Source organism: Aquarana catesbeiana, linkage group LG02, assembly GCF_042186555.1.
Source record: "Aquarana catesbeiana isolate 2022-GZ linkage group LG02, ASM4218655v1, whole genome shotgun sequence".
NCBI classification, from domain to species: domain Eukaryota; kingdom Metazoa; phylum Chordata; class Amphibia; order Anura; family Ranidae; genus Aquarana; species Aquarana catesbeiana.
In genome coordinates this window covers 393,524,821-393,550,892 of record NC_133325.1, presented here as the reverse complement: position 1 = coordinate 393,550,892, position 26,072 = coordinate 393,524,821, and the positions used below count along the sequence as shown (strand labels likewise).

General features: G+C 41.5%; 1 protein-coding gene across 1 annotated transcript in view; it reads right to left on the bottom strand.

Annotated features, from left to right (window-relative positions):
* LOC141128137 (multidrug and toxin extrusion protein 1-like) overlaps positions 1–26,072 on the bottom strand; it is a 228,124-nt gene that overhangs the window by 23,778 nt on the left and 178,274 nt on the right. Inside the window, exons 12-15 of the mRNA XM_073615236.1 lie at positions 19,607–19,682; positions 10,666–10,735; positions 3,183–3,312; positions 569–663 (exon numbers count right to left, since the gene is read on the bottom strand). Coding sequence (XP_073471337.1) covers positions 569–663; positions 3,183–3,312; positions 10,666–10,735; positions 19,607–19,682 — 371 coding nt within the window. The remainder of the gene's footprint in view (positions 1–568; positions 664–3,182; positions 3,313–10,665; positions 10,736–19,606; positions 19,683–26,072) is intronic.

Sequence of the window (26,072 nt, the reverse complement as noted above, 5' to 3'; positions counted from 1 at the left end):
CAAACAGCATCATGAAGGCCAAGAAACACACCAGACAGGTCAGGGTTGAAATTGTGGAGAAGTTTAAAGCAGGGTTAGGTTATAAAAACATATCACAGGCTTTGAATATCTCATCTAGCAATGTTATCATCATCATCATCATCCAAAAATGGAAAGAATATGGCGCAACTGCAAACCTACCAAGACATGGCCATCCACCTAAACTGACAGGCCAGGCAAGCAGGCAGCCTGTGGTTCTCAATAAACTGTGAGGCCGCTGAAGAGTGCTTCCATAGTTCATTCCAAGCTCTGCAGCTTTCAAACAGACAGCCCATACAGAGTTACAGGCTGAAAGTTGTAGGGGTTGTCTGCAGGAGCCTGACATTACACCAGGTTATGTTCCACTGATCACAGGTGCAATGCTCTGCAGGTCCCTTTGGGGGAGGGGGTTAATAAAAATACTTTTTTTCTGCAAAAATATGTGCATTATTATTTTTTACCAAAAGGTGAACTTATCCTTTAAGAGACTGGAAGGTCTCTAATACAAATTCTCTCTAAATACCATGTAAAGATTATAAAATATAAATACCTTTTCTGTCACAAGGTTCCAGTTTACTTTCCAGAAATACATGGAAAAGAAGAGATCAATACAAGCAAACCCAGAAATCATTCCAATCCAAAAACCTGTTAAAGTAAATATTAACCTTTACTTTCATAATTTAAAAAAGGGAATTTCCAGTTATATTTCTGAATACATAACATACATAATAGACAAAATATACCAATACAACATGCATGACCTCTTCATTTGGACTACAACAAGTAAATCCCACATTTTCACAGTCCATTAAATGTCCATTTTTCTTGTGCATTGTGATAAATGATCCATTGACCATAGATTTCATTTTTATGAGCAATCTTTCACTTGGAAATGTTTAATCCAAGTGAAAAAGACTGATTTGGTTGGATTCTGATTTTCACCAAGACCGATTTAGTCCTTTTAAGTGAAAACAATAATTTACTGATTAAAATGATCATTAGTGCAATCAATTTTTGAAGGACATTATGGGGTTTATTTACTAAAACTAGAAATTAGTCACATTTCTGCATAGAAACCAATCAGCTTCTAACCTCAGCTTGTATAATTAAGCTTTGGCAATAAAACCTGGAGGCTGATTGTTTCTATGCAGAATTGTGACTAATTTTGCACTCTCTAGCTTTAGTAAATAAACCCCTATGTATCCAATTAATGCTGTATGGCACATTCTGTTGATGCCTCATTTAGGAAAAGTACTGCATGTCCTGAGTCATGCATGATTTCCTCTCTTTGAAGTTAAACATGCTGTTCTTACACTACATCTATATTCTTGACCAACTCTTGGCTGGAAATAAACTTCAGAATTCCTATTGTCAGTGTTGGATTCACACTTTTATAGCTGTAAATGAGTCTTTCTTGAAGCCAATATGCTATTCAAGACACTTGATTAGTTTCTTTCAATCTGAGAGCTATGGAACCTCTCTCAGTCATTTCTGGGTGAGAAATGCTATGTAAAATGTTTGCTTTAGAAGGCTGTAGAGAAGAGATCATGGCAGATAAACAGGTACAACTTATGTAGACAGATTTGCTTTATCTCTGTATATCACCTGAGGCTAGTCACTTCACTGGGTATATGCAAGGGTTTACAGTAAAACCTTGGATTGCGAGCATAATTTGTTCGAGAAACATACTTGTAATCCAAAGCACTTGTATATAAAAGCGAATTTCCCCATAAGAAATAATGGAAACTCAAATGATTAGTTCCACAACCATTTATTCATAGGTCCTTCAGTTTATAGTCCATATAAAAAGATTTCAGCAATGTGATAGTTGTGGAACCATAAAATGTCCATCCACAAATGGCAGCCTCAACAAGGGGATTAGAAGCAAAATCCAGCAGGATCTACAGGGTATAAAAGAGAAGAGAGGTGCCTCTAAGGCTCGGTTCACACTACCGTGACTTGGGATCCGACTTGTCAGACCTCAAGTCGCCCCAAGTCGCTTGACATCAGAAATTGCATTCAAGTTAATGAGAGCCGTCTTAATGTACGCTACTGAAGTCGCTCCGACTTCAGAAAAGGTTCCTGTACTACTTCAATACGACTTCTAGGCGACTTGTACCCATTGATTTCAATGGAAGTCGCCTCCAAAGTCAGATTGTGTCTTAACTGAAGCAACAATACAGGAAGAAAAGATGGTTTTCTCAAGCAAACCCTTCCCTCCCCTCTCCCTCCCACAGAGCTGATTGTTGTTTGATTGGCCACTGGAAAGTCGCCTGTCCTGGAGGCGACTTGAAGTCGCCCCAAGTCGCGCTGTGGTGTCGCCCTCAGGTCGTGTCCAGGTCGCCTCGCAAAGTCGCGGCCAGAGTCAACACGCCCCTGTGTGAACCGAGCCTAAGTGTAGCAATATGGTTACATTTAATGAAGGTACAACATTTAGCAACTCACATGGTTGATTAAAAAAGGCACATCTAAATATGCAGGCATCCGGGGTAAAGCTGTCTACATAGACTACCCTCCGAACCGCCGGCTCTCACCGCTGTCAGTCTGCAATCATGACCAGGAAGACTACCCTGCAGTAGAGCGTTCTGAAAGCGAGGCTTGAAGCACTCGTGGAGCGCAGCGTAGAAGGAACAATGTCGATGATGTGGGGGAGGATGGTCTATGTGAACATCTTTAGCCCGGATGTCTGCATACTTAGATGTGCCTCTTTGAATTCTCAATCATGTGAGTTGCTAAATGTTGTACCTTCATTAAATGTAACCATATTGCTACACTTAGAGGCGCCTCTCTTCTCTTTTATACTCAGTTGTCACATGACACTACTCTTATATCAAGACATTGCTTGTATATCAAGTCAAAATTTATTACAAAATTTTGCTTGTCTTGCAAAACACTCTGAAACTAAGCTACTCTCAAACCAAGGTTTTACTGTACAATTAATTTAATAAGGAATAAGGATACTCATTTATTGTTGTTGGTCTGTATCCTCGCATTGCCATTCTACATTTACCAGGGAGTGACTTTAAATGTTTTGTTCTGATCAGTAAAACCAAATGTTAACAAAAGAACATGAGCAATACCAGTTTACAGTTTCAAGTCACTTAAATAACGCTGCAAGTTACAGTAAAATTGTAATAGAATTAATAAAATTACTTTTTAATTACCTTGTATACCTAGTTTCAATGGAAACATGATGGGTACACCAACTGTAAAACTCAGGCCGTAACCTACAGTAAGTGCCAATGCCCCAATCTCTGGCTTCCCAATGCCTCTAAGCAGTCCATTGAAAACAGCCTGTACAAAAGAGAACATACAGAATTGAAGGAATGCTATATCAGGGAATATATATTATACATTATGTTTTTTGCAGTGACCATAAAATACATATACAACAAGTGGCACATTTAAATTGATACAATACACACACTGTTTAATTTACACTGTCCCTTCTATTTCTGTATGTGGATAATGGCACTGTAGTTATTTTAATAAAAAAAACCCATCTAAGTACCTTTTTAATATTTGATATACAGCTGTCACACAACCCAACTATTTTCCAGCCTGTCTGCTGGGAAAAAAAAACAGGAGAAGCTTCTAGTCCTCTGCTGCTGGTCACATGTTAAAAAAAACAGCCTTTAGTCCTGGTTCACAATGATGCTACTTTGAATGTGAACGAGGGCTTAGAAAGTAAAAATAATTAATATCAATAAATTGTTTTAAATTGTCATACAAATGTAGCGTTACCCGGGTGCCAAGGTATCAGATTATTACTTTAATCTCTTCACCCCAAAGCAACTGCTAATTATTTTCTTTCGGGCTTACCATTACCTTCTTTTCAGTGTCCATCCTAGGGGTCCTCATCACTCGTTCAATTGAAACACTGGCTCCAACACTTAGTCCTTTTTTTTTTCTTCCCAAGTTTTATTTAGTAACATCATACGCAATAGAAAGACAGAGGGTGAAAAGGGATTCAGGTACCTTAGACGTTGCGGTTGGAGATAATTTCTACATCCAGCGAATAACACTTCCACAGCTGGATTCAGCAATCACCAGATAGGCCCCTCTCACTGACCTAGCAACCGATGCAATGCTCGAACACAGTCTCTGCCACAGACCTTATGATTCTGGGTGAACAAATTGTGGATGCTATAAACAGTCTCTGCCACAGACCGTACAGTCTTGAAAGAACTGACTGTGGTACTAATCCAAGATGCGTCTCTGAGTTCCCAGGCTCTTCTCAAGATACCATATTGAGAAGAGCCTTAAGCTCGGTCCTCTCCCAAAGAGTCCTCCCCTGGTTACTGCAGTTCCTTGCTTCTTCCCGCAGGCCTGACAGCAAAGAGACCATCATGCCGACCCATAGGCCACCAAGACTCTGATCCTTGCTTTAGTAGCTAGGCCTTAGGTCTGCCAAGCTCAAGGCAGAACTTTAAGAATTCGTAGTCTCCCAGGCAAGGAGGGCCATGAGGTGGTGAGCGCCACCCCACCCCCGAGCCCGGGCGGTCAGGAAGCGTGGACCAACCGATAGCAAAACAAACAAAACCACAAAGATGGCGTCTGTGCCTTAAATACCCCTACCCGGAAATGTCCGGTGTGTGAACCACTCCCACCGAAAAGCCTCTGAGCAACGAGTAGTCAATGTGTTTGACCAGACTGTATTTCCCGATCCACCAATGATGACAGCACCACCCATGGTTAGATGGAAATCTTCATAGTCCAGCCAATCTGACACAGAAACCATAAAATTTAGGCAATAATAAGTTGAGCCTAAACTGTAGCTTCAACTAATTTAAATTTTTTTAAAAACTGCATCTGCTCAATAGGAGTAGGGCGCTACACAAATATATATTTGGAATTAAATCTTTATTATTTTGTGGAAATAACATGGTGTGAGCGGATTTCTGCCAGTCACAGGCTGCCACACCCCTGGTGAAGTCACCATTATTCAACATGTAATATCCCGTCTCCATTGTATCTAGCTGGTTAGTGGGCATGGAGGAGTAGGGAGGGAGTTGGCTGTCATTTACCACTGTGTATACACTCACATGCACATGTGTGACTCTATAGTCACATGGGCTGCTCAGATAGGGAGGAAATGCTCAGGATAGAAACTCACTGAAAACTGAGCATGTGCAAAGTTGCCCCCACAGCTACAAAATCCCTACCTGAATTGGGGACAGAAGGGGGTATAGAGAGCAGCAGGATCAACCATTTTTTTTTGCAGAATACAGAAAACTAATCTCATAGTAACTGAGCGAGTTTGAACACCATGTAATACACCATTTATTCATAGTTTTATTATGATGTGGGTTTAGTGACACTTTAATGGTAACTTCTGATTAGTAATAACTGCTCTTCCTCCATATCATTGCAATAATCTTTAAAGAAATTAAAAGAATTAGACTGTGTCATGACTACAGCAAAACATCTGCATTTCCCTGTAGTCTAATGCAGCGGTGATCAACCAGTGGTCTGTGGACCACTGATCATCCACGAGAAAATGTTGTTAGTCCCCAGGGGTTCTGCTGCAAATCAACATCATGGCAGATGTATACTGCCCAATGTTGTTTCCAGTGTTGTTCTCAATGAGAGCTGACAGTCAATACTCAATGCCTCCTCTGTAGGTACAGCTCCTGTGAACTCAGAGGGAAGCACCAGGAGTGGTACAGAGAGGGGGAGGTGAAGAAGGAGGGGACTTCCAATGGCAGTGCTGATCACAGACTGTAGGAGGGGGCACTGAGCTCAAGCACATGGCTGGATAAGGAGGTGAGATCCAATGATGAGTAAGGCAGCAGTGTGATGCAGAGTGCGGAAGCCAGAGGGTTGTAGGGAGCCGAAGCATTGTGTGTATAAGGCAGCAGTGTGAGCCAGGGGGAGAGGGGCAGAGAGCCGGAGCATTGTATGTATAAGGCATGTAAAATTCACGTTAGTGGTCCGTGGGATTCAAAATTGTGAGTTTAGTGGTCCGTGAGGTTAGAAAGTTTGGCGACTACTAGTGTAATGAAGCTTCCTAAAAACGTACTGTATATGTTATGTCAACATACTCAGATAAGTAAGACACCCAGCATGAAAGGAGGAAACAGCAAAGCATGAACTTTGACTCAAAAAGTAGTAGGTATCAGTATATACATATACACAGACATATTCAGTAGAAATATAGAATAGGTCCCATCTGAACTGAACCTCTCTGCATTCTCTCTCCTCTTCTTCTTCCCAAATTAGTCCTCAACTACTCTTTTCTTCTTTCAGTTTTTTAACTAAAAGCTACCCCCAACAGTGTCATAAACTGTTCCCTCAAGAACCTTGAAATTGCTGCCCTATCAGGGTTGCTGGTATGTCTTAACAGCTTGATACCTTTGTATGTACCCTATCTATGATATTTTTACTGTATGCTTCGGATTGTTCTTTATTTCTATTTTTTTATGTCATTCTTTGGATATCATTTATATGATGTACACTGTTACATAATTGTAAGATTTTTTTTTAATTTTCTTTTATTTTACCTTCTTCAAAAAAAAATAAAAATAAATAAAAAACGTTTGTAAACAAAAGAAATTGCTGCCCTAAATAAACTGAACAGAGTTGTGTGTGTGTTTTTTTTTTTTTTTTAATAGCATCCAAGGAAGGACCATACAAATATTTTTACAGTAAATACACAACAGAATGATCAGTTCAACATCATCAATTTTACAGCAGTATACAGTATGTTACATACAGTTAGATCCATATATATTTGGACACAGGCACAATTTTACTTTTTCAGGTATTTACCAAAATATATTCAAGCTATAGTTATATAATGGATATGGACTGAAAGTGCACACTCTCAGGTTTAATTTGAGGGTATGTATATCCAAATCAGAGGAAGGGTTTAAGAATTACAGCTCTTAAGAATACCCCCCCCTCCACACACACACACACACACACACACCCCTTTTTCAAGGGACCAAAAGTAATTGAACAATTGAATCAAAAGCTGTTTCATGGCCAGGTGTGGGCTAATCCTTCATTATTTCATCATCAATTAAGCAGGTAAAAGTACTGAAGTTGATTCTAAGTAGGTATTTGCATTTGGAATCTATTGCTGCTGTGAACCTACATCATGTGTTCAAAGGAGCTGTCCATGCAAGTGAAACAGGCCATTGTAAGGCTTCAAAAATAAAACATCCATCAGAGATATAGCAGCAACATTAGGAGTGCCAAATCAACAGTTTGGTACATTCTGAGGAAAGAAGAACACACTGGCGAGCTGAGCAACATGAAAAGGCCTGGACTCTCTATGGTAAAGAAAAACCCATTCACAACATCCAGGAGGTGGGCGTATCATTGTCAAAAGTCTATAATCAAGAGAAGACTTCACGAGAGCAAATACAAAGGGTTCACCACAAGATGCAAACTATTTATAAGCCTGAAGAATAGGAACACCAGATTAGACTTTGCCAAAACATATCTAAAAAAGCCAGATCAGTTCTGGAAAAGCATTCTTTGGACGCATGAAACTAAGATGAATCTGTACCAGAACGATGGGAAGAAAAAAGTGTGGAGAAGGCTTGGAACAGCTCATGATCCAAAGCACACATCGTCTGTAAAACATGGTGGAGGCAGTGTGATGGCATGGGCATGCTTGTCTTCCAGTGGCACCGGGTCATTGGTGTTTATTGATAATGTGACAGAAGACAGAAGCAGCTGGATGAATTCTGCAGTGTTTAGAGATATACTGTCAGCCCAGATTCAGCCAAATGCAGCAAAGTTGATTGGACGGTGCTTCACGGTACAGATGGACAATGATCCAAAACACACTTCAAAAGCAACACATGGGCTTTTGAAGGAAAAGAAGTGGAATATTCTGCAATGGCCGAGTTAACCACTTACGGACCGCCTGCCACAGTTTTATGTTGGTGGTTTGAAGGAGGATATCGTTGTTATGGCAGCAGCTAGCTGCCATAACCCCGGTATCCTCTTCTTCAGCGGGCGGTCCACTACAAGATAAAAGTGGTCTCTGTAGCGGATTCACCGCAAGATCACTTTTATCAACAGTGGGAGAGGGGCCCCCCTCCCGCCGCGATCCGATGCCCTCCGCCGTTTACCGGAGCCGTCGGCAGCGGTGGAGGCGATCGGGTCTTGTCTCCTACTTGGTATGGAGATGAGTGAGGGGAAGATGGCCCTCACCCGTCTCCATACAATTGCTGGTCGGAAGCGACGTCAAAACGTCACTTCCGCCCACAGTTCTTAAAGGGCCATTTTTGTAAATGATTTCTTTTAAATGACATATTGTTTTTTTGTTTTTTTTCTTATTGCATTTTAGTGTAAATATGAGATCTGAGGTCTTTTTGACCCCAGATCTCATATTTAAGAGGTGCTGTCATGCTTTTTTCTATTACAAGGGATTTTTACATTCCTTGTAATAGTAATAAAAGTGACAATTTAAAAAAAAAAAAAAAACAGTGTAAAAATAAAAGGTAAACAGAACAAGCAAAAAATCACCGCGCTATCATAAAAAAACCCTCCACTAAGAAGCAGTTCAAACGTGAAAAAATCACGACAGACAGGAAAACAGAAAAAACTGCGCTATATATAAAAATGTGAAAAATTATTATGTGCAGTAAACACGCACATATGACAATGATGTCAAATCAGTATAATAGATTACTAGCAAAGTTCGTTAGTGTAAAGGAAACAAAAAGAGTCCCCTGATAATTCTCCGTGAGATTCTAATGAAAAATGGAAAGCAAGTACACCATCAAAGTGAGCCTCCACCACCAAACGTATGCGCTTACCAGATGGGAAACGCAAATAAGCACATCTTAGGGTAGCCTCCAGGTAGAGCTGCAGTGGAGACAATCCTCTAGATACTGCTATGGATGGTGAGCATATGAGCTAGATCACGGTATGCTGTCTACGATCTCTCGCTGTGCAGCGTGGCTCCAACCAACCAGCAATCCAAATTATAAACATGCAAGTGGAAGAAGGGCAGCCATAGTGTAATTCCGATATAAAAATTTATTTAAAATGAGGTAAAAACACTTACAAAACATCAGTAGTAAAGGAGCAAATGCCCGGCGTTTGCTCCTTTACTGCCCTTCTTCCACTTTTTCCATCTTCTTCCACTTGCATGTTTATAATTTGGATTGCTGGTTGGTCGGAGCTACGCTGCACAGCGGGAGATCGTAGACAGCATACCGTGATCTAGCTCATATGCTCACCATCCATAGGGGTGTCTAGAGGATTGTCTCCACTGTCCTGCAGCTCTACCTGGAGGCTACCCTGAGATGTGCTTATTTGCGTTTCCCATCTGGTAAGCGCATACGTTTGGTGGTGGAGGCTCACTTTGCATGGTGTACTTGCTTTCCATTTTTCATTAGATTCTCATGGAGAATTATCAGGGGACTCTTTTTGTTTCCTTTACACTAACGAACTTTGCTAGTAATCTATTATACTGATTTGACATCATTGTCATATGTGTGTGTTTACTGCATATAATAATTTTTCACATTTTTTATATATAGCGCAGTTTTTTCTGTTTTCCTAAAAATAAAAGGTAAAATAAATAAGAAAAAAATTTTTTTTTAAACACGCCCCGTCCCGACGAGCTCGCGTGCGGAAGCGAACACATACGTGAGTAGCGTCCGCATATGAAAACAGTGTTCAAACAACACATGTGAGGTATCGCCGCGATCGGTAGAGCTAGAGAATTAATTCTAGCCCTAGACCTCCTCTGTAACTCAAAATATCCATCCTGTAGAATTTTTTAAATGTCGCCTATGGAGATTTTTAAGGGTAAAAGTTTGTCGCCATTCCAAGAGCGGGCGCAATTTTGAAGCGTGACATGTTGGGTATCAATTTACTCAGTGTAACATTATCTTTCACAATATAAAAAAAAATCGGGCTAACTTTACTGTTGTCTTATTTTTTAATTCAAAAAAGTGTATTTTTTCCAAAAAAAGTGCGCTTGTAAGATCGCTGCGCAAATACGGTGTGACAGAAAGTATTGCAACGACTGCCATTTTATTCTCTAGGGTGTTCGAAAAATAAATGTCAAATGTTTGTAAACAACAAATCAGAAAGAGGCTCGGCCCTTAAGTGGTTAATCACCTAATCTCAACCCAATTGAGCATGCATTTCACTTGCTGAATGCAAAACGAAAGGCAGACAGACCCACAAACAAAGAACAACTGAAGACAGCTGCAGTTAGAGCCTAGCAAAGCATCAGAAAGGAGGAAACACAGTCATTGGTAATGTCCATGGGTTCCAGACTTCAGGCAGTCATTGCCAGTAAAGGTTTCCCCACGAAATATTAAAAATGTACATTTTATTTATGATTATATTAATTTGTCCAATTACATTTGAGCCCCTGAAAATGTAGGGATTGTGTATAAAAATGGCTGCAGTTCCTAAAATGTGTACTTGATATATATATGTTCAACCCCTTGAATTAAAGCTGAAAGTCTGCACTTGAAATTTTTTTGGATTGTTTCATTTTAATCTTATTCTGGCTGGATACAGAGCCAAAAGTATGAAAATTGTGCCCATGTCCAAATATATATGGACCTAACTGTACTGTATGTTAAACAGAGTAAATAGCAGAGAAGTGCATCTCACCCGTATGTACCCTAGAGGTAAAAATGGCAAAAATAAATATATACTTACAGCCGGTGAACAAATAACAAAAAAGAAGGCACAGAGAGGCATGACTTGGGACACCAGAATAATAATAGCCCTACAAAATAAATACATGAAATAATGACACCAGTATAATTTCAGGTCAAGGCAGGACAGATTAATTGTAAAAAAGGAAATGTTTAATTGTTATTTATAGGCAAAAAATGAGGCTCGATTCACACAGGGGCAACACGACTTCAACGCGACTTTGCAACGCGACTTCAATGCGACTTGTGGATCCGACTTTGCCCTGCGACATGTGTCCGACTTTCAATGAACGGGGATCCGACTTGGATCCCCGCCACTGTGTTTGGTATGAATCTTTAGGGGGAACTCTGCGCCAAATTTTAAATAAAAAACCGGCATGGGTTCCCCCTCCAGGAGCATACCAGGCCCTTGGGTCTGGTATGGACCTTGAGGGGAACCCCCTACGCCCAATCCATACCAGACCCTTATCCGAGCACGCAGCCCGGCCGGACAGGAATGGGAGTGGGAACGAGCGAGCGCCCCCCCCCTCCTGAACCGTACCAGGCCGCATGCCCTCAACATGGGGGGTTAGTGCCTTGGGGGAGGGGGCGCGTTGCGGGCCCCCCCCCCAAAGCACCTTGTCCCCATGTTGATGAGGACAAGGGCCTCTTCCCGACAACCCTGGCCGTTGGTTGTCGGGGTCTGCGGGCGGAGGGCTTATCAGAATCCGGGAGCCCCCTTTAATAAGCCCCCACCCTATGTGAATGAGTATGGGGTACATCGTACCCCTACCCATTCACCTAGGGAAAAAGTGTCAATTTAAAAAAAAACACTACATAGATTTTTAAAGTATTTTATTAGACAGCTCCGGGGGTCTTCTTCCGACTTCGGGGGTCTCTCCGGTTCTTCTCCACGCTCTCCGGATCTTCCTCCGGGCTTCTCCGCTCTCTTCTGCCGCTCTTTTGCTAAAGCGGAGGAGCCCGGTCTTCCGTCTTCTGCCCTCTCCTCTTCTTCTGATGTTGACACGACGCTCTCTCCGGCTAGAATGCTCTCTGTGCGCTCCGCTCTGACTTATATAAGCGGTGACCCCGCCCCCTTATGCCGTCACAGTCCCTGGGCATGCTGGGACTATGACTGCATAAGGGGGCATGGTCATTGGGTGATGACCACGCCCCCTAAAACGTCACAGTCCCAGCATGCCCAGGGACTGTGACGGCATAAGGGGGCATGGTCACCAGCCCCAGAGAGCCCCAGAGAGCGTCGTGTCAACATCAGGAGAAGAGGGCAGAAGGCAGAAGATTGAAGATCGGGCTCCTTCGCTATAGCAAAAGAGCGGCAAAAGAGAAGAAAATAGCGGAGGAGCCCGGCAGAAGACCCGGAGAGCGCGGAGAAGAACCGGAGAGATCCCGAAGTCGGAAGAAGACCCCCGGAGCTGTCTAATAAATTACTTTAAAAATCTGTGTAGTGTTTTTTTTTAAATTGACACTTTCCCTAGGTGAATGGGTAGGGGTTCGATGTACCCCATACTCATTCACATAGGGTGGGGGGCCGGGATCTGGGGGCCCTCTTATTAAAGGGGGCTCCCGGATTCCGATAAGCCCACAGACCCCGACAACCAACGGCCAGGGTTGTCGGGAAGAGGCCCTTGTCCTCATCAACATGGGGACAAGGTGCTTTGGGGTGGGGGGGCCGCAGCGCGCCCCCCTTCCCCAAGGCACCAACCCCCCCATGTTGAGGGCATGCGGCCTGGTACGGTTCAGGATGGGGGGGGGCGCTGGCTTGTCCCCCACCCCCATTCCTGTCCGGCCGGGCTGCGTGCTCGGATAAGGGTCTGGTATGGATTGGGGGACCCCCCACGCCGCCTTTTCGGCGTAGGGGGTTCCCCTCAAGGTCCATACCAGACCCAAGGGCCTGGTATGCTCTTGGAGGGGGAACCCATGCCGGAATTTTATTTAAAATTTGGCGCGGAGTTCCCCCTCAAGATCATCTGAGCACAAGTCGCATGCCGAAGTCGGATCATGCGAGACGGCGATCCGACTTCAATGATAGTCAATAGGCTGAAGTCGGATCAAAGTCGGATCAAAGTAGTACAGGGAGTACGCTCTGAAGTCGGAGCGACTTCAGTAGTGTCTATTAAGACGCTCCCATTCACTTAAATGTGAATCTCTTTCTGGGGCGACTTGAGGGCGTACAAGTCGGATCCCAAGTCGTCCCAGTGTGAACCGACCCTAAGAGTGGACAACTGTTTTAGAAAGACAACGACCAGTATATAGAGACACAGCTTGATAAACAGTGCTCTAATGCAATCTAACAGAGTATGGTATCCATTTCTCTATGGTAAATAGTATTAAAGTTACACAAAGTGCAGGTTGGAACTTTATAGACATAGAGACAAACTTCTCTTCATGCTGAATCTACTGCAGTGTACTACAGTACCGACCTGAGGCACAATGTCTTCATCCACCATATAGGTGAATAGAGGCTGTTGTCGTACACCTAAGCACTAATTGTTGAGCTGTGTCGCTTCACTCAAATATTTGCTTTCCCCAACATTTTATATTCCTGATATGTGTCTGTTGTACCATGTACTTGTGTTAAAAGTATCCCACACTCTTTCTATTGATTTTTTATGCCTGAAATACTTGGTGATCCTGCCAGTCCCCCTGTCTTCCTATTTCAAAACTGACCACACTGGGCATGACAGCGTATTCATTCATCTCAGTGTGGGCAGTTTTGAAGCGTGACATGTTGGGTATCAGTTTACTCAGCGTAACATTATCTTTCACAATATAAAAAAAAAATTGGGCTAACTTTACTGTTGTGTTATTTTCTAATTCAAAAAGTGTATTTTTTCCAAAAAAAGTGCGCTTGTATTTGCTTTCCCCAACATTTAATATTCCTGATATGTGTCTGTTGTACCATGTACTTGTGTTAAAAGAATCTCACACTCTTTCTATTGATTTCTTTGCCTGAAGTACCTGGTGATCCTGCCAGTCCCCCTGTCTTCCTATTTCAAACTGACTACACTGGGCATGACAGCGTACTCATTCATCTCAGTGTGGGCAGTTTTCTGGCTGCACAGAGAGAACAGTCTGCCTGTCCTCCAATGATTAGACTTGTGCTGACATGATCCCACTGCAAGATCAATGTGCTGCTGTTTATCCACCCTCACCTCTTCAAGCCCCTTATGCAGCTGAGAACAGGGATTATGTGATCACTTAAAAAATGTTTTAGGCATTTGTGAATAAATGCTGGAAAGTGACAATGCTTAAAGAAATATATATTTTAATTGTTAATTTTTTTATCAGTTTAGAAAAATCAAAGTGAGTAAACGGAAGAAAAAGCTAAATCAAACCAATATTTGGTGTGACTACCCTTTGGCTTCAAACCAGCATCTGTTCTTACACTTGCACAAAATCAGGGATTTTGTAGGATTAGAGACAGGTGTATAATTAACCAATTATACCAATCAGTGCTAATGATCATTAATGTCATATGTTGGTTGAAAAGCAGTCATTAACTGAAACAGAAACAGTTGTGTAGGAGGCTTAAAACTGGGTGAGAAACAGCCAAACTCTGCTACTAAGGTGAGGCTGTGGAAGACAGTTTCATGTCATAGGTCATACACCATGGCAATGAGCGCAGCAACAAGACACAAGATAGTTATCAGCAAGGTCTCTCCCAGACAAAGATTTTAAAGCATACTGGGGTTTCAAGATGTGCTGTTCAAGCACAAAGAAATGGGCAATATTGAGGACCATAGACACAGTGGTTGGCCAAGGAAACTTAATGGAGCAGATGAAATGCTGACTTTCCTTCAACATTGGAAGATGTTCAGCAGTGCCATCAACACAGAAGTAGCGCAAACCAGTGGGACCCAGGTACACCCATCTACTGTCCAGAGAAGCCTGGCCAGAACTGGTCTTCATGACCCAGGTACACCCATCTACTCTCCAGAGAATTCAGGCCAGAAGTGGTCTTCATGGAAGAATTGTAAATAAAAAGCCATACCTCTGATGTGGAAACGTAGCTAAGCAACTCAACTATGCAGGAAAACATAGGAACTGGGGTGCAGAAAAATGGCAGCAGGTGCTCTGGACTGATGAGTCAAAATTTGAACTGTTTGGCTGTAGCAGAAAGCAGTTTTTTTTTTTTTCATCCAAGGGCTGGAGAGCAGTACAATAATGAATGTCTGCAGGCAACAGTGAAGCATGGTGGAGATTCCTTGCAAGTTTGGGGCTACATTTCTGCAAATAGAGTTGTAGATTTGGTCATGATCAATGGTGTCCTCAATGCTAAGAAATAGAGGTAGATACTTATCTTTCATGTCATACCATCGGGCAGGCGTGTGATTGGCCCCAAATGTATTCTGCAGCAGTACAACGACCCCAAATATACAGCCAATGCCATCAAGAACTATCTTCAGTGTAAAGAAGAACAAGGAGTCCTGGAAGTTATAGTTTGGGCCCCATAGGGACCTGATCTCAACATCAAGTCTGTCTGGAATTACATGAAGAGACAGAAGGATTTGAGGCAGTCTACATCCACAGAAGATCTGTGGTTAGTTCTCCGAGATGTTTGGGACAACCTACCTGCCGAGTTCCTTCAAAAACTGTGTGCATATGTACCTAGAAGAATTGATACGCTATGAAAGGCAAAGTATGGTCACACTAAATATTGATTTGATTTCTCTTCTGTTCTTCTGTTACTTTCCATTTTGCTAACTGATAAAAATAGACTATTAACACTTCTATTTCTGAAAGAATTCTTAATCACTTGCCGACCGCATAACTAATGCTGGCCATACACTATACAGAAAATCGGCCGAACCCATTTTCGAAAAACAAACGTTCGACCGTGACCGCAAACGATCGTGCCATCATGTAATGACCGATAAATTGTTCAGTGGACATGAATAAATAATTTTTTGTTCGTTTTTTTACATATACCTACTGCAGACAGTTCGGACGGGAAACACATTAACCTTGCAATTTATTGTACATTCGGCAGAAATTTTCCAAACATCCCGTTCGTTTTTTTCCCACAAAAACGTCACAAACGATTATCGATTTGTGCCCATTAACTTGCCGAAAAACGAACGAAGTGTCTATACGAACGATTTTTCGGCCGATTTTTCATATAGTGTATGGCCAGCATTAGTTATACAATGGCTAGTACATAACCTGGCACTTCTGGTTAGGGGATGTGCGTGCCGCTGGCACCACAGCTGTGATTAGACACAGCATAAGCCGATCAGCGGGTGTGGGACAATGAATGTCCGCCAGCACTCACTGATCGTCGAGGAGAGACATAGACCAGAACTTTGCCTCTGAAAATAAGGCAGAGCTCTGTCCTGTCAGAAGAGATGTGATAGATTTAAATTCCCTGCTAAGCAGGGAATAAAATCCACCACCTCCCTTAGTGAAAACAGCACATAGTAAGCACAAAAACACTGGTTAGGCACACATTTAACTCTTTGATTGCCCTAAATGTTTACTCCTTCCCAGCCAGTATCATTAGTACAGTGACAGTGCATATTTTTAGCACTGATTACTGTATTAGTGTCACTGGTTCCCACAAAGTGTCAGTATCAGATTGTCCACCGAAATATCGCTGACCCACTATAAGTCGCTGAGCGCCACTATTACTAGTATAAAATAAATAAATAAATAAAAATTCCAGTATATATACCATATTTTGTAGACGATATAACTTTTGCGCAAACCATTCAATATACGCTTATTGTGATTTTTTCTTTTTCAAAAACATGTAGCAGAATACATATTGGCCTAAACGTATGAAGAAATTAGATTTTTACATTTTTTTTATTAGATATGTTTTATAGCAAAAAAAAATATATATATTTTTTAAACATTATCTGTATATTTTTTGTTAATAGCGCAAAAAAGAAAAAACCCAGAGATGCTCAAATACCACTATAAGAAAGCTCTGCAAGTCTATCTATCTATTTCTATTTTAAACTAAATGGATTGTTGTACAAGGCAAGGGTTCACATACAGTATAGTTTAGGTCTAACATGGAGATGGAAGACAATTCTTAAAAAGAAAAGACAAAGGGGTCTTTTTATAAAAGATTTGATGGCTAATTTTGCCTGACATTCAACCAGAATTCTTTGAGCAACTTTCTTTTTGTGAAGCAAGATTTGTGAACATTCGTTCAGTGAAAATTTGAACATTCACCCTCACCCTCAATCTTTTTGGAAATAAAAAAATATACCTGGTCAAGCTGCTGAAATATTTTATTTTCTACTTCTTGCTATGGGGTTACCAGCCTGTATGCCTGGTGCATTAAGCTGGCTAGCTGTGTTAAGCGGGTCATGGTATTCATTTTTCTTTTTTCTCTTTTTGCTTACTTGATATTTTTATATGTTTGTTTGCTTAAAAGCTGTCCTAGGACAAAAACTGCATACAATCTCAGTTACTGCATGTTGAAGAGTTAAGCTGGCCATACACCTATAGATTATCTGCAGATTTTCTATGGTTAGATGGAAAAAGTGCAACAGATTTCTCCATGTTCGCTAAACTGTGTGGATGGAGGAATCTCCCACTTTTTCCATCTAACCATAGAAAATCTGCAGATAATCTATAGGTGTATGGCCAGGTTTACAATCAGCAAATTCATCTGCTGGCTTAAAAGCTGTGTGAATGTACTTTGGTGACTGACCGAAATTTGGTGACTGACCATTCACCAGCTGCACATTTTGTAAATAGAGTAAATGTGACGTGGTATGCCAAATAAATACCATTTGAATGTCACTTGGATAAATAGCAGTAAGAGACTCACTGTGTGAACTTTCCAGTAAATCTTTTATAAATATATCCCAAAATGTCAACAAGGAAATCACATTTTTGAGGCTAAAATCTTTTAGTGTGACTTAGCTTTTCAGACATAATATATGCTAAACATATTATGCTGAATAATAAACATTATTTCTGTTTGGACTTTAGTTGATATAAAGGGATTAGAAGCATTGGCAACAAAGGCTCCAGTCACACCTGAGCATACCGGTTTACTGGCGTTTTTCAGGCGTTTTTTAAAGCTTTTTCTGCAGCTTTTTACGCGATTTTAAAAAGCATTTTACAAGTGTATGAGGCGCGATTCGCATCTATGTTGCTTTTGAAGGTTTCTGTGGTGTTTTTTGCTATGCTTTTCATGTTTTTGCCACGATTTGTGGTTTCTTTTACACTGTAAATAGCTGGTTGCTAAGGAGGGGGCCGGGAAGCCGATGCATCATCAGCTGTGGGCGGGCTTCCCCAATGTAAAAGAAAAGAATTACCGGCTAAAAGAAAATTGTGAAAAAAACCAGCGTGGGCCCCATGGTCCATATCACGCCAACAAAAATGGCATGGGATCCCCCCAAAATCCACACCAGACCCTTATCCGAGTATGCAGCCAGGCAGGTCAGGAAAGGAAGGGGATGAGCGAGCACCACCCCTCCTGAACCATACCAGACCGCATGTCCTCAAAATGGGGGGGTGGGTGCTTTGCCTCCATGTTGATGAGGACAAGGGCTTCTTACCGACAACCCTGGCCAGTGGTTGTCGGGGGTCTGTGGGTGGGGGGGCTTATCAGAGTCCAGAAGCCCCCTTTAACAAGGGAGCCCCCAGATCCCAGCCTCCCCCCTATGTGAATGAGTATGGGGTACATTATACCCCTACCCATTCACCCAAAAAAAAGTAGTGTAGTGTGACAAAAGACAATAGACTGTTTTTGTCCTTTATTAAAAATGTCTTCTTCTTCCCCACTTCTTCCTCCTCCTGGCTTCTCCTTCTCCCACTTCTTCTTCCAGTCTTCTTTGTCCGGTGTTCTTCCTCTGCCGCCGCTTCCGCCGACAACCCTTTGATGCTACATCCTGCTGATCTGTCGGCGCTGATGTCAAGCATGTCTTAGATAACTATGGGGCGTGGCCATTGGATGACATCATCCAGAGACCCCGCCCCCTCATGATATCTTGGACCCATCATGCCCCGGGCAGTGAAGCCACAAGGGGGCATGCGGTTTGGTATGGTTCAGGGGGGGGGGGATTGCTGGCTCGTCCCCTCCCTTTCTGGACCTGCCGGGCTGCATGCTCGGATAACTGTCTAGTATGGATTTTGGGGGGGGGGCCCCACGCCATTTTTTAAAAATTTTGGCGTGGGGGGGTGGTTTTTTTCACAATTGTTTTTTTCAGTTTTTAGCTGGCAATTCTTTTTTTTACATTCAGCTGTCGGTGGGGAAGCCTGCTGACAGCTGATGACTCATCAGTTGTTAAGGACGCAGTGGCCGGCTTCCCGGGATTTTCCTTAGCAGCCAGCTATATACAGTGTAAAAAACGCAAATTGCAGCAAAATCACGGTATAAAAGCGGCACTTGCATTTTGGATGCAGGTCCATTGAAGTCTATTACATACAAAACGCTGCATTTTGCAGGACAAAAAGGCCCCCTTCCTTTCCAAAAAACGCAGATGCACAAAAATGCATTGATGTGAACCTGTTCCATAGGAACCCATGTTAAAGAAAATTCCCTGCACTCTTGCAAAATGTATCAAAAAACGCATTAGTGTGAACCGAGCCTTACAAGAGTTCCACAGCTTCAGGTGTTTTTGTTTTGCCAATAGAAAGCACTAGGGGGAGGAGAGGGAGAGGAAATTAGAGGTGGAGAGCTGCTTTTTGAGCATTTTACAAGCATTTTTTCTGTTCAAGTCAGGCATTTCTATTAAAGTCTATGGGGCCAAAAGAAGCTTATGGCGTTTTGCTTCAGGGGACAAAACGCTCATATGTGAACAAGGACCATTGAAATGAATGGGATTTTGCTTGTTGGGCATTTTGGAGCTTGAGAGATGAGTATTTTACAAACTGAAAAACACTCAGGTGTTAACAGGGCCATGTTATTCAAATAAAATAAATAAAAACACACTTAAAAACAATGTTCATTTTTCTAAAACGATACCAGTATCACATACTTATCATCGGTAAATATTTCTCCAAGTGGTTTCTTCAGGACAAGGAGTAAAGTGAAGATTATCAGTGTAAATAAAGCTGGAAGAAACAGAAATTATACATATACATGAAGAGCTGGATTCTACACAATCAAACAAGGATACAAAAAACTCTCTAATATAAAACAGAGTCTAGGATGATTCCATCATTAAAAATACTAAATTGATTAAACCGCGCTCCTTCTCTAATAAAATGCAAACATGCAAAAGTGGTTTCAACTGAGCACCAACATGATAATAAGTGTATAAAAAGTCCAAACACAAAATAAATTCAGTAGTGCAAACAGTGAATATTCAAACAATGTATCAAAGTCTTCAGACAATGTATCAACTTCTTCAGATTGGGGGCCAATTTATTTCTTAAATTGGGTGCACGTCGGTATATAAATTTTTGGCGATTTGGCAACAGTTTCGATAAAGTTGGGCCCCTTAATAACAATGGCCAGTGTTTTAGGATCACCTTTTCCTGACTTTTGTAGTCTCGACTAAAATTGGTCAGAAATGCTACAATATCTAAATCTGATGATTTTTTTGGGTTTATCTTTCAACATCCCTTTTCTTTAAATTTGTTGATTATCATAACTGACTGTGATATATCATCTGACATGTTATCACAGTTACGCCTTATTCTCATTAGTTGTACTTTTGGGATCCCGCTGAGCCATCTTGGGTGATGGCAACTTGCTGTGGGACTATAACTGTTCCTACCGGTCTCCTTGAAATAGGTCCTGGTAGTGATGCGCCCATCACTTTTAACCAGAACCAAATCAAGGAAGCTGATTTCAAATAGGTCCCAGTTCCCTGAAAAATTTAAACCAAAGCAGTTATAGTTAATGTCGCTCAAACTTCCAACTTCCACTGTGCTGTTCCACAAAATGACGACATCATTAATGTACCTTTTGTACAGAGCGATCTCAGGTCTGTCAGTTCCAAAAATACTACACTCCTCCCACAAGCTCATTAGAATATTTGCCACACTGGGAGCATATTTTGCTCCCATGGCGACTCCCTTTATTTGCTTAAAGCAAGATCCCTCATGCGAAAAGTAGTTGTTAGACATAGCTAGATCCAAGATCTCAAGAAGGAACCTCTTCTGTTCCCTCTTGAGGTCAAATCCAAAATCAAGAGCTCTTTTTGTGGTTGCTAGGACATCTGATTGTATGAGATTGGTATAAAGCAACTCAACGTCAATAGTAACAATTAGCGTATCATTCTGTATTGGTACATCTTTCTACAAATTTATAAGGTGTTTACTATCTCTTAAATAAGAGGGATAAGTCTGAACAATAGGCTGTAAAAAGTAGTCAACATATTCTCCTATCCTGGAAAAAACTGAATTTATGCTGCTGATGATTGGCCATCCTGGTGGGTGTTCAAGATTCTTGTGAATTTTCGGTAATTGGTGTATGACAGGAAGCTTCGTGCATCAGGGATAAGATACCTAGCCTCTTTTTTGGTGAGAATGCCCTTATCTTTGGCCTCTTGAACAATTGCCTTTAAAGAAGCTTTTAGCTTCTTAGTAGGATCGCTTTTCATTTTCTTATAGGTATCTATATCATCAACCAACCTATTAAGTTCCTTAGTGTAGTCCTCCTTTTTTAAAACTGCAATACCCCCCCCTTTGTCTGCTGGCCTAATGGCTATATTTCTCCTTTTTTCTAATGCCTTGGTACCCTTTTGGATATTACCTTTTCTCTTTCCTTTTTTGTTAGTTTACTTTTTTTATTAGTCTAACATCCTGTTCAACCATTATTTTGAATGTCTCCAAAAAATGGTTGGAAGACTTCTTGGGGTTAAAAACTGACTGATTTTTTCAGCCCACTAGTTTTATAATTCTGTTCGATATTGGGAATAATGGTGATCGGTTTTTCAGCAAAATGTTTTTTTAATATGAAGCTTCCTTACGAATTTTTCAGTATCTATAAAAGCATCAAATTTATTTAAACCAATACCAGGTGCATACTTTAAACCTAATTCGAAAGAAAGGAAGAACAAAAAGAAAGAGAGAGTAATGGGCAAGGGAATTTTTAATTTGAGTGGAGAAATTTTTACTTTAAATTTCTCCACTCAAATTAAAAATTCCCTTGCCCATTACTCTCTCTTTCTTTTTGTTCTTCCTTCCTCCTCTTTTCCCCCATTGTTGTTTCTTTGGGACCCTTGTTGCTGCCAGAAAGGTGCCTCCCATTGTTGCCATGGTGGAGCCACATGTGTTCCATACTGGGGATCCTGATGTTGATTGTACCAAGGTGGAATGGGTGGGCCCCCTCTCCCCCTTCCCCTTCAGTTACCTCTCTGGCCAGGGTGTCCTCTGTACAGATTCATCCACCTCTGTTGGGTGGATCCCCATGCCCTCTCCTCTGAAAACCCCTATAAGGTGGGTGCCCCCTGTAACTACCCTCATCATGATGTAAGGGTTGGAACCGATTTTGTACAGGAATTTCATAACCTGTATATTCATTGGTTGTGTGTCTATCAGGAGTGTGATAGGGTGCCGCACCGGAATAACCCACTGTCGTCACGCCACTATCATTAACCAGGTTATTCCTACCCCCTCTAACAGGGGGGGCCGTGGAACGCCCCCGACCTCTCCCACTGGGGGTAGAACAAACAGGAGCTCCTAAAGATTGAATATGTTCCAACCTATCTGTGGAGGAGTCCATGGACTGGGTTCTCTTCACTTCTCTTCTAATCACTTTAGGCTACATCACAATAGGGCTCCAAGTTTGGCAACATTTTTTGGGATAGACAAAATAGATCCCGATTGGAGGGGGGGTAATATGATCCAAAGAATATCGAAAAATGAAACGGAATGGATTTATAAGTTAAATACACTCTCTCCCGCTGGTATCAATGTGGATATTGATCTAAATTGTTATTTATCTACTTATTAATTTTGCACGACAATTTGTAAAGGGGACATCTAACTCATTTGAATCAATTCTGTAACCCCTTTTCCCTTTTTTGTTGTAGGATAGCTTAAAAAAACTTCATTAATTATATTTTTATTTTTATATTTTTTAAATTTTATATATTTTTAAATAATTAAAAAAAATTCTCATTATATTAAAAAAAAATTAAAAACAAATGTAAAATATCTCCTCATTCCCCACAAGATGGCAGTATACAAATATGAATATTTTTTCTTTTGAATTTTTTTTCTCTCTTTCTGGCCACTAGAAAATTGAGTACTGTCCGTGATACTTTTTTTATTTGCACTAACATACAATTTTTCAGGACAAGCTTTCGGGGTATGTCCCCTTCTTCAAGGTCGAAGCAATACTGATTCACAAATTTTTAAACAGAATGTTAAAAAAAAAAAAAACACATCTCTGAGGGAAAGGAGAGAGAGGAAAAAAAAAGGAGAAAAACAAACACATACAAATCAATGGTAATAAATATAGCAGCAGAGTTAGTGAGATAAGACAGAGGGAGAGTTATAGAATGGGGGGGGGGGGGGGGGATAGTCACAGAGGGAGTCGTAAAACTTTAGTATAATGAGTAAGGAAACCAATATCTAAATTCAGGCCATTATTTTTTGTGTCAAAAAGATGGCCACTAGAAGGTAGTGATATTTTTTCCAAAAATATCTCCCTATTTTGCGTTCCCTGCTATTTGTTGTTTGTCCACAAGATTTTTTCACTTTTAGCCTTTTTGGACACGAAGTGGCTGCAAAGAGGCAGCAAGGGCCCAACGGCGTTGATATGCTTCTGAAATTCTGAATAATTCAGCGCGTATCTCTTTGACTTTAAGGTCTTCTATAGTTTTGGTATGTTTCTGCAATACTTTATTGAGTAGTATGGAAGGTTTAATTCGGATTGGACATCCCCTAACAGGCGGACTTGTATATAAGCCAGTGGTCATCAACCCTCTCCTCAGGGCCCACTAACAGGCCAGGTTTTATGTATTACCTTGGGGAGATGCAGACTAGAATACTGCAATCACTGAGCAGCAAATGATATCACCTGTGATGTATTTCAGTTATCTTGCCAACCTGGCCTGTTAGTGGGCCATGAGGACAGAGTTGATGACCACTGATATAAGCGGACCTGACGTTCATGATCACATGACCCCTGAAGACGATGTGTACCAATGAAACCGGTAGGGTGCTTGATTATGATATGTCATGTCCGCTGTTTTTGAAGCGCAGCTGGAACACACCACGGCGTTTCCATGCACATGGATTTCTAAGCTGCAAGAATTTGCTGTTTTTATCTTGTTTTTTTTTTATGTGTTTTTTTGGAATAAAACTATGACATACTTCACTATGGAAGCCCTTTCTTTTTAATTTCCCACTAACCATTGGACAACTCCCTTCAAATCGTTTTGTTCCTGGGAAGGTGCTCAAACGATCTGGATTCATTTTGGTGTGTGTCCTGGAGGTCGGCTAAACGCTGGGATCAACATTGGGATTGTGCACAACTCCTGCTGAATATACTCATACGTGCTTTAGGACTACCTGTAATAGGGGTCATGGAAGTCTGGTGAGTAGGATGTGTGACAGGTAAGGATGAGCTCCGGCGTGTTCGCACAGCCCATGTGCAGAGCCCGCCAGGAAGTCGGCGCTGCGCTAATCACAGGCAGCAAGACATTGTCCCGATGCGCGGCTGCAGAGATCGGAAAATGTCTCACTGCCTGTGATTAGCTCAGTGCCGACTTCCTGACGGGCTCTGCGCGTGGGCTGTGCGAACATGCCGGAGCTCATCCTTAATGACAGGTGATGGTGGTGGAAGATATTTCAGTCAAATTTACCTACTGTTCAGCAGGGATTTGAAGATTGTGTACAATATCTGAAGAAGTTGATACATTGTCTGAATATTTACTGTTTGCACTACTGAATTTATTTTGTGTTTGGACTTTTTATACACTTATTATTATATTGTCATGTTGGTGCTCAGTTGAAACCACTTTTGCATGTTTGCACTTTATTAGGGAAGGAGCGCGGTTTAATCAATTTAGTATTGATTTTTACTCATCCATTTTTCTTTTCTACAACGTGCTGCTCCTTCCCAACTTTCACCTGTTTAGTTACTCTAGTTGCACTAATTATCCTTCCACTTTGCGCTGGTTCTGGGATTTTTAACCCCTCATTCACATTTTGATTCCATAGACTTCAATTGATCAAAAACATGCATTAAAAAACAACCAGGCCTATTAGATTGTTACTTGCTGGGACCACATTTCATCTAATTGCACTTTGAAAAGGAGGTAATATTTTATGCTAGTATACTTTATTTTGGAGGTCTGTACTGTATGTAAAGTATAAGTGGCAATCAGGGCTGTTTAAATCCCAAATCCAGCTAAAACATTTTATTTTATTTTGGGAAGAAGAGGGTGGATTAGAGCCTCTGTTTGGTTTGTATTGCTGTCTGTGTCCCTGTTAGGGAGATTTCCCCTCACCTTCTGCAAGGACAGCAGAAAATCGCATGGAGCTGGTTGTTAAGGAGCGGGCCGGGAAGCCGGCCACTACGTCCTTAGCAAGGGATGATTTATCAGCTGTCAGCAGGTTCCCTGAATGTAAAAAAACCATGCCAAAATTAAAAATTATGAAAAAAAACAGCGTGCCCCCCCCCCCCCCCCAGTCAATATCAGGCCCTCTGGGTTTGGTATAGATTTTAAGGGGAACTCCTTGCCAAAATCTAAAAAAAAAAACGCCCGTCACGTCCTTAACAACAGATGACTTATCAGCTATCAGCGGGTTCCTGAATGTAAAAAAACACTGGATTTTAAGGGGAACTCCACACCAAAATCTAAAAAAAAAAAACAGCGTGGGGTACCCCCGCCAAATCCATGCCAGACCCTTATCCGAGCATGCAGCCTGGCAGGTCAGGAAAGGGGAGGGACGAGCGAGCGCCCCCCCCCCTCCTGCCTGAACCATACCAAACGACATGCCCTCAACATGGGGGGGTGGGTGCATGTTGATGGGGACAAGGGCCTCATCCTGACAACCCTAGCCAGTGGTTGTGGGGGCAGGTGGCTTATCGGAATCTGGAAGCCCCATTTGGCAAAGGGGCCCCCAGATGCAGCCCCCCATGTAAATGAGTATGGGGTACATAGTATCCCTACCCACTCACCAAAAAAGTGTCAAAAAGTAATAAAAACAGAGACAGTTTTTGACAATTCCTTTATTAACCACCTCAATACTGGGCACTTTTGCCCCCTTCCTTCCCAGACCAATTTGCAGCTTTCAGCGCTCTCGCACTTTTAATGACAATTACTCAGTCATGCTACACTGTACCCAAATGAAATTTTTATCATTTTGTTCGCACAAATAGAGCTTTCTTTTGGTGGTATTTATTCACGACTCCATTTTTTTTTTTTTTGCGATATAAGCGCAAAAAGAGCGGAAATTTGGAAAAAAAAAATATTTTCTTCTTTCTGTTTTAAAAGAAATTCAATAAAATCGAATTTTGTCATAAATTTAAGCCAAAAT